At 49.8% G+C, this 9,714-nt stretch overlaps 1 protein-coding gene across 4 annotated transcripts; it reads left to right on the top strand.

The window, feature by feature from the left end:
• Positions 1-2,291: 2,291 nt before the first annotated feature.
• LOC138641605 (uncharacterized) lies at positions 2,292-7,659 on the top strand. 4 transcript variants are annotated; one of them, XM_069729111.1, is made up of 3 exons: positions 2,292-3,471; positions 5,799-5,927; positions 6,874-7,659. In XM_069729111.1, the coding sequence occupies exons 1-3, from the start codon at positions 2,859-2,861 to the stop codon at positions 7,455-7,457; spliced, it is 1,326 nt and encodes a 441-aa protein (XP_069585212.1). In that variant the 5' UTR covers positions 2,292-2,858; the 3' UTR covers positions 7,458-7,659. The 4 variants fall into 4 exon arrangements, 2 of the variants coding, with proteins under 2 accessions (XP_069585212.1, XP_069585211.1); XR_011313918.1 differs by having other exon boundaries at positions 2,292-5,927; XR_011313917.1 differs by having other exon boundaries at positions 2,292-6,001.
• The last annotated feature ends 2,055 nt before the right edge of the window (positions 7,660-9,714 follow it).

Genomic DNA, 9,714 nt, shown 5'->3' with positions numbered 1-9,714 from the left:
CTGAAGTGTGAATGAGGCCTTACTTTGTACTTTCCTGGTCACTGCCTCATCGCAGCATAGCTTGGACACCACTGCACTACCGTATTTACTCTGACTTGTAAACAGGAGATGAAAACTCCTAGATTTGTTGCATCAGTCGAGTCACCGAGCGGAGCGGTGTTCCAGGGCACATAACCTGCTCAGCAGAATCTTCAGATAATGTGGGAGAACGGACTGTTTCACTTGGGACATACAGAAGCCTGTATGTGTACGGAGATGGAGATATTACCCTGTTCCCCCTTGAAAAACATCAGGGCTGGGTGCAATGTAATGTGTAAAAAGTGAGGATGATGTGTAATGTGAATTGTGTTGTGCTGTATTGTAGGTGGCGTTTTGTACTGGACTGTTAGGCAGTAGGGTAAGACAAAGTTAAGTGCCGCGAATAGCCCAGAAAGGAAGGGGCTTTGTAGCAGTATCAGAGAGGACTACCTGCTAGTGACCCAGACAGGGCCTAGCTTGGAGCTAGAGCAGACGTTTGGTCTGAGGGCTGAGCAAGGCCACATACACTGGGTGTTCTGTGGCAAGAGAGAGAGGAGACTGAGACAGAGATAGCAAGATCCTGAGGAACGAACAGAGAGAGACATAGGCTGGGGTCACACTGCGTTATGGCAGTCCATTAGACGGACTGCGTTACACGTGGCATAACACGATGTAACGCAGTCCGTTAACGCTGCCATTAACCCCTATTATCAGGCGTATCGCCAATGCATGCCATAATTGACATGCACGCTAGCGATGTGCTGTCATTCTGTGACGGACCCCCAGACGCGGTCTGCAGCGTTTTGGGGTCCGTCACCGTTAGCGCAGATAGAGCATCTGCGCTAGGGCGATCACATAACGCGATCTTTTTCAGCACTTGCGTTAGCGCAGTCCGTTTAATGCATTTGTTGATCGGACTGCACTAACGCAATGTGAACCCTGCCTTAGGCTGCTTTCACGCATCAGTTTTTTGCCATCAGTCACAATCCATCGAATGTTGAAAAAAAACAGATCTGTCGCAGATCGTGAAAAACTGATGCGATCGATCCGTTTTTTTGCTAGCTGATCCAGCTAATTGGATCCTAAAAAAAAGTCGGAGCATGCTTAGTGAAAAAAAAACGGAATCCATTGCCGGATTCTGTCATTTGACGGATCCAGCACCATAGGCTTCCATTCTAGCAAATGGCGACGGTTCTGTGGCTGTCCGTTTTTTTCGATGGACACAAAAAACGTTACTATGTCTGTTTTCACAAGCTGCTGAATAAACAGTTTTTGACGGATCCGGTGAATGACAGATGAAACGTGAGGCCATCCGGCACAATCCGTCGCTAATACAAGTCTATGAGAAAAAATCCATAAAATCCAGATCCATTTTTTTCAAAATTCGCCAGATTGAGACTGATGGCAAAAGACTGATGTGTGAAAGGGACTTTACAGAGATGCAGAGAGAAGGACAGAGCCAGCTCAGAGGACTGACCAGAGAGCAGAGTGACCAAGTGAGAAGGGTCCGGAGATGGAACAACTAGCAGCATGGCCAGTAAGAACTTAACGTAACAGGCCAGAATAGAATAGAACATGAGTATCTGAGTGCTTGAAGCTGCGTCCGGCCATATTGGCAAACCCTCTCTTCTATGAGGAGGTTCAGACGCAGAACTGCGGGAAGAGGAAATTACTTCGATGGACTGTACTGTGGTGTTAAGCTGGGTGGTGGTGAAGGAAATGAGACCAGTAGAGGCAGGAATGTGCGAGGCCGATGAAGTAACAAGAATGTGTATTGAGATGCTCTGTGTTAATGGAGACATGTGCAAACGGTTTACCCGCTAACCTAGGTACATAGTTGCTATGCAGTGGCTGTTTAGTAAAGCTTCGTTTGTTACGAAATGGTGGTCTCCTTTCATGAACTGCTTAACGTATGTTTTTGGCAAACCAGTGTCATTGGTTACATGTGTCTTCACAGGCATGACATCCTCACAGCACAAGTCCACACACCCAGCCAGGACCGCCACTTTCATGTAACGTTCGGGGTGCATGTTGCATATGGACGAGGCTGGGAACAGCAGGAAGGACAGACGAGGATCATGCATGAGAGGAAGGACAGATGAGAATTAGGGACACTGCGGCTTATGCCGCTGTCCCCTGACTGCTGCGCCTCCCCCCCCCCCCCCACTCTGGTATTCGGAGATCTCCCTTTAAGTGAAGCCAAAAGGAATATGGGGTTAACTCCCCGGGAGGGGGCGTGGCTTATCCCCTGCTCTTGGCGCCGGGAAGCGCTGAAGCCACATCCGTCTCAGGACCCGGACCTGTTTGGGTTGCCCGATTATGGACCCGCTGGAGAGTGCGGTGAGGGATAGGATCGGCAGGGAAGGCAGCGCTTGGTTAGCAGCTTTGCTGACCGGGAGCGACTCCTTCCCTGCCATGGTGCAGGCGGCGCCGCCGGAGGGTCGGCGCTCTCGCAGAGCCACCCGACCTCCGGCACGGCTGAGCCCGCCAGTACATTCAAAGAAGAGCGCGCGCAGCTCTCGTGCGCGCGCCTCTTCTGCTCTGGGCGCCAGGGAGACTGGGGGAAGAGCTTTGCAGCAGGTGGGGGAGACACAGGGGACGGCTTTGAGCGACGTAAGCTTTATACCCCCTTCTGCCCCGGGCACACTGAGAGGGAGTTCAAGTCTGCAAGCGCCAGCAGTGTCAGCCGGAGCTGTGCAATTAGTTAGAAACAGCATGGGGGGGGGGTCCAGGGAACGTCTGCTTCCTCACAGGACTCAGGCACAGCAGGAAGGGAGGCTGAGGCTCCGCAGGGAGGCATTCCTCCACTTTCAAGGAGCACGGGGGAAGCTATTGCCAATATGGACAGGAACAAGGACACGGCAGCCGTAGCACAGCAGAACATGGGATCACATCACATAATATTAGCACAAGGTCAGCATAGTGCATACTCCCAGGCTAGTTTAGGGGGCGAATCACAGTTTCCACCTTACCCACTCATCTTTAGTACCCCGTATTCGCAAATACCGTGCGGGCAAATTACTCCCTCTCAAGCGACAGTAGTTGAACACCAGGACGCCTCAGCTTCACGATCGCTGATGGCAACCGGTGTTCGTGCCCCAATTCAGGGTGCTGGCACCCCGGCTCTGGACAATAGACAGAGTGCGGGTATCCGCTCCGCGCGCAGATCATCATCGTCATCATCGTCATCCCCTAGAGAGCATCGCAGAAGCGGGCGTAGGAAGCGCGAGCGTCACGTTAGCAAACGGCGTTCGTATAGATCTAGGTCCAGCCAGCGTAGTAGACGGTCTAGAGCCTCGCGGTGGCGCTCGCCTTCTTCATCCTGTAGTTCTTCAGGCAGGTCACACAGGCAGGAGTCTTCTCGTCGTAGGTCTATACATCGCATGGAGCGTCAAGGTCCGATGACTCCCGTGGCACGGGAAGCAAGCTGTCCGGATACCGGTGCAACGTCTGGTGAGTACCCCTTTATCGGGGCATGGGGAGGGGAGAGAGCCAACACCAACCTTTCAGATACAGTAGCCAATACAATCACAGGAAACAGGATTTATGTCAATCCAAAATTGATACAACCAGCGGGATTGTCCAGGCAGCCCCCTCCTCCCCGCCCGGATGTGTATAAAGATGGCCTATTCTGTGGAGTCCCTCCTTTAGGGGCCCACTTGGATAGCGCCATTAAGGAACAAATTTGGGCCAATGATTTCATTGACATATGGTCTCTGGTTTCCACGGATCAGCACTCGGTTGATAGAGAGAGGCGGTTGGGTGATAAAACATATGAACGCAAGCCAAAAGTTGCAAAAACCATTAATAACTGGTTGCAAGCTTTTGCGGTTCTGGGATGCGTTATGGGGGAAAGGCACCCCGAAAGGTGCTCCGAGCTATTTATATACTTAGATAGCATCTATAATTCCTATAAGGCACATGGGGGATCGGCATGGTGGAAATATGATGAAGATTTCCGCCGTCGATTGGCCGCCAATCCTCAATTGGGCTGGGGTATGAAAGCCACGGATTCGTGGCTCCGCTTGATGATGGCTCAGAGAACAACCCAATCCTTTCACGGGCCCGCTGCCGGGTCCAATAACAACGCGGCAGCAACAGCCATTCGTAGACCAGGTTCGTGCTGGTTATTTAACGAAGGGCACTGTAAGCTCTATGGGCTCTGCAAATATAGACATGAGTGTTCATCATGCGGAGGCCCCCACCCAGTGGCAAAATGCACACTTCCGCCCCAAAAAGCTATCTCCGGAAAAAAAACCTCTACAGGTGAGGTTAACGACGCCGGTGAGCGTAAAAAGAATGGGGCCATGGCTGGACAAATATCCCAATAAGTCGGCCGCGGCCCAGCTGCGTGTCAGTTTCTCCTTTGGTTTTTTCATCCCGTTTAATTGGTCACCAGAACCACAATCAGCCCCTAACTTACAATCAGCAAAGGAATTACCCAACGTATTAGCAGAGAAGCTGGGGAAGGAAATCAGGTTGGGTCGTTTTCGTGGTCCTTTCAATTCCCCCCCTTTCCCTAACTTACGTGTTTCACCCCTGGGTATAGTCCCCAAAAAGAAGCAGGTAAATATAGATTAATTCATCATCTTTCATACCCCAAGGGTATGTCTGTCAATGATGGTATACCCAGTGATGAAACAGCCGTCACTTATATTTCATTTGACAAAGCGGTTGACCTCGTCAGAAATGCTGGCCCGGGGGCCCTTATGGCCAAATCGGACATAGAATCTGCTTTCCGGCTGCTCCCGGTACACCCGGATTGTCACCACTTACTTGGGGCTAAATTTGAGGATCTATACTATTACGACACATGTCTTCCCATGGAGTGTTCAATTTCCTGTTTTTATTTTGAGTTATTTAGCACGTTTTTAGAATGGGTCGCTCGCAAGATTACCCGGCTAACCGCCATCACGCATTATCTTGATGACTTTTTGATAGTCGGGCCAGCGGGCTCAGACGTATGTGCCACAGCCCTTGCCCAATTCAAAGATACCATGGCACATTTTGGGGTCCCACTTTCCTCCGAGAAGACGATAGGGCCAGTATCAGTGATCACATTCCTCGGGATCGAAATCGACTCGGTCGCCATGGAATTTAGGTTGCCAAAGGAGAAAATTGACAAGCTGCTGGATCTCATCAGCGGGTGTATCTCAGTTGGTAAGGTCACATTAACTCAATTGCAATCTCTGCTTGGCTCCTTAAATTTTGCCTGCAGGGTCATGCCAACGGGCAGGATCTTCTCGCGCAGATTGATGTTAGCCACGAGAGGGGTGAGTCAAAGACATCATAGAATCAGGATTACAGCACAGCTACGTTCTGATTTAAACACATGGAAGCTGTTCCTCAGCAGTTACAATGGTAGGACTTGCTTTCAGGAGACAGAATGCTCTAACGTGGACATGGGCTTGTTTTTTGCATCGTCTAGTCACACGGGTTTCAGCGTTCGCTTTGGTGACAAATTGTGTACTGCGAATTGGCCTGCTTTCTGGATTTCCAGAAAGTGGAACGAAGATCCTACTTTGATCGAACTTCTTCCTGTGGCAGTTGCCATGGAAGTCTGGGGTCCACAATTGGCCAACAAGCGTATTCGTTTACAACTCGAAACCGTTGGCGGGGCGCATGCCATCAATTATCTAGCATCTCCTTCACCGCTGGTTTTAGACCTGATGAGGTTCATAGTATTAAAATGCTTAACGTTTAATGTTTGGTTCAAAGCGTATGCACTAACCGTCAGCAATGAGAAGGTCTATGGTTTATTAACTGGGTTTTACTCGCAGGATTTACTGGGACAGCGCCTTCAGGAACCCTTGGAGGAGGTGGATTGCCCACATTCGATCTGGGATGTCCTGGGGACCTGATGCCATTAATACACTCATCGATAGCCCCGTCGACTTGGAAAGCCTATGGTAAGGCGTGGGAGGAGTGGTGTCTTTTAGCAGACGGCAAACCAGTGGGGTCTTCGGAGGATGCTCGAATGCAGGTGACAATGGCATTTCTATCAAAAATGCATGCCATGGGAGTGTCTGGTTCAGTGGCGCGTAACCGCGTGTCGGCGTTAGCGTTCCATTTCAAGCTACGAGGTTGGCCAGATTCCACGAAACACTTCCTAGTCAGTCAGCTACTGAAAGGTTGGCGACGAACGGACAAACACGGTGATAACAGGCGTCCTATCTCCTTTGAATTGCTAGTGAGCTTGGTTAAAGCTGCAGAATCTGTTTGCGATTCTAAATACGAAGCTGCGCTAACGTCGGCGGCTTTTGGCCTAGCATTCTTTGGGGCCATGCGGGTCAGTGAGATTGTTCCTACTGCCCTGAATAAACCTGGTGGCCTTAGGCGAGAAGACATACTAATTTGCGACGATGGTTTAAGAATTAGAATATGCAAATCCAAAACTGATCAGGATGGCAGGGGTACTTGGTTCCCAATATTTGCCATCAACAAGGGCATTTGCCCATTAACGTTAACTAGGAATTACATGCGATTTAGAAAGGATGGTTCCCAATTTTTCTTTCATGAGAATGGGCTTCCCCTAGTGTCGGGCCAATTCTTAGCTATATTGAGACGAACGTTGTCACTATTGGGATTGCCCGCGGCAGAATTTGGGACTCACTCATTCCAGATAGGTGCAGCAACAGAAGCATCTAGAGCGGGTTTATTTGAATCAGAAATTCAAAGGGTGGGTAGATGGAGATCCCGCTGTTTTACTAGATACATCAGGCCTGATTTATTGTTATAAAGTTTTGGTCGTTTTCGGTACTATTATATCCGGGAACAGGTTTGGTATTTCATTGGGGAACTTCCTGGGGTTGTCGGGTTATTGGTTGTTGGCTAACTGTACATTTTTATTCCTAGATGGGGTGCGTCCCAGCGTCTGGATAGTGGGCCACTCGTACATTTACTGGGCTGCACGACGCGCCGAGTTGTGCCCAGGAGGGCGATCTTTGGGATTCAACGATGTCGACGTGATATGGCGTGGCTTGAGAGGCATGATGTGGTCCCAAGTTCTTCCGGAGATTGTTCACATTTCACGGGTGGCTTCATCCCCCACCATTGTGGTTATCCATGCCGGAGGAAATGACCTGGCTTCGTTCCCGCTGGCTGAACTACTTACGCTGATCAGATCGGACATGGACAAGTTCCCGAGTTTCTTCCCGTTGATGCGTCTAGTTTGGTCCGAAATAATCCCAAGGCTGGTTTGGCGGGGTGCCAGAGAATTGAATGCTATGGAGAGATCCAGACGCACGCTAAATCAGAGGATATCACGATTCGTAAGATTTAAGAATGGTGTAGTTGTTCGGCACCATCGGCTAGAAGGGGACAATTCCGGTTTTCTGCTTCCAGACGGAGTCCATTTGAACGAGGTGGGCTTAGACATCTTCCTCAATGGTGTTAGAGAAGGGGTGGTTCAGGCGATGCATTCGTTGCGGGGGTCGTAGCTCTCTATATTCGCTCCTCCTTGGCGGAAGGGTGGAGTTTTGTTGGTGGTGAAGATACCTGCCCGGGAGACCGGATGGCAGTAATCTCCCTACACCCCATTTGTTGGCAGATAGTGCCTGTTTAAGCTGCGACCAAAATATTTACCCAAAGGAAAAGATGGAAATGGTATGCCTATATTTCCCAATAAAAGTTTTAAAAGTTTTGACAACTGTTGTGTGTTCACTTAATGGGAGCAAACGGTCATGGGTCGTAGCAGTCAGATATAAGAGGCTCAGGTATAAGAGAAAGCACAGGCGAGGCTCAAGTACAAAAGAAGGAAGTCAGAGGTGCGGGGACAGATGGAAGGACAGACAAAGCTCATGTATGAGAGGAAGCATGCAAGAGAATCAGGTGCAGGAGAAAGAATAGACAAGGCTCATGTACTAGAGGAGGCTTGGAAGAGGCTCGGGGACATGAGGAACGATGGAAGAGCCTCAAATATGAGAGAAAGTATAGAAAAGGCTCATGTATGAGAGGAAGAATGAAAGAGGCTCAGGGACAGTAGAAAAGATGGAAGAGGCTCGGGGACAGGATGAAGAAAGGAAGAGGATCATGTATGAGAGCAAGGATGGAAGAGGCTTGGGGACAGGTGGATGGATGGAAGATGCTCGAGGACAGGAGAAAGGACAGATGAGGCTCAATTGTGAGAGAAGGGATGAAAGACGCTCATGTCCAAAGGAAGGACAAATGAGGCTCATGTATGCGAGGAAGGATGAAAGAGGTTGAGAAACAGGATGAAGAACAGAAGATGCCCATGTACAAGAGGAAGGATGAAAGAGGTTCATGTATGAGAGGAAGGATAAAAGAGGTTTGGGGACAGAAGGAAGGATATAAGAGGCTCGGGGACAGGTGGAAGGATGGAAGACGCTCGAGGACAGGAGAAAGGACAGATGAGGCTCCTGTATCAGAGAAAGGATGGAGAAGGCTCAGGTACAGGAGGAAGGACAGATGAGGCTCATGTACGAGAGGAAAGTTGGAAGAGGCTAGTGACAGGAAAAAGGACAAATGCCGCTCATGTACAAAAGAAGGATGTAAGAAGCTTAGTGACACAAAGAAAGACAGACAAATTTCAAGTACGAGGGTAAGAATGTAGGAGGCTCAGATATGAGAGGATTGATGGAAGAGGCTCAAGGGTGGGTGGAAGGATGGAAGAGGCTCGAGGACAGGAGAAAGGACAGATGAAGCTCATGCAAGAGACAAAAGATGAAAGAGGCTCGGTGACCGAAGAAAGGACAGAAGAGGCTCATGTACAAAAGAAGGATGTGAGAGGCTTGGGGACAGAAACAAGGACAGACAAAGCTCATGTACGAGAGGAAGGATGTAAGAGGCTCAGGTATAAGGCAACATACAGACAAGGCTCATGGATAAGAAGAAGGATAGAAGAGACTGGGGGACAGAATGAAGAATGGACGAGGCACAGGTATAGAAGAAATAACAGACAAGGCTCATATACCAGAGGGAGGGTGGAAGAAGCTCGGTGACAGGAGGAAGTATGGAAGAGGCTCCGGTATAGGACAACATACAGACAATGCTCATGTTCTAGAGAGGCTAAAGGGGGCTCGAGGCCAAGAAAAAGGCTCGGGGACAGGAAGAAAAATGGAATAGGCTCATGTATGAGAGGAAGGATAGAAGAGGCTCATGTATGAGAGGAAGGATAGAAGAGGCTCATGTATGAGAGGAAGGATAGAAGAGGCTCATGTATGAGAGGAAGGATAGAAGAGGCTCATGTATGAGAGGAAGGATGGAAGAGGCTCAACGAAAGGAGGAATGATGGAAGAGGCTCGGGGACAGGATGAAGAAAGGTAGAGGCTCATATGGAGCGCCCCCAGATGCAGGGCCGTGGGGTACTGGGTCCAGGGTTGTCACGGAGGCTAGACCCGGTCCGTGACCCTGCTAAGGGGCGTCCAATGAAAGGTGAGTGCGTAGTGCGTGGTGCAAGGTGCAAGGAATAACAAGGACGCAGGGTTGCAGTCTCTTTACCTTTTTACTGAAGGCTTCAGGATCAACAATCCAGAGCACTGCTAACAGGGCTGGCTGAGTCCGGCCGGTCCGAAGGCACATCCAGAGTTCCCTTTGCAGGTGGGGATCAGTGTCTACCTTCTAGCGCCTGTGTGTTGTAGTCCTTCCCTGCTGAGCACCACGGGATAGTCCTCACAACACTCATATCTGTTCTTTCTCTCTCCGTCCCCCAGATAATATGGATAGGACGCACCCGTA

The sequence above is a fragment of the Ranitomeya imitator genome, chromosome 6, assembly GCF_032444005.1.
Source record: "Ranitomeya imitator isolate aRanImi1 chromosome 6, aRanImi1.pri, whole genome shotgun sequence".
NCBI lineage: Eukaryota > Metazoa > Chordata > Amphibia > Anura > Dendrobatidae > Ranitomeya > Ranitomeya imitator.
This window is presented reverse-complemented; position numbering and strand designations above follow the sequence as displayed.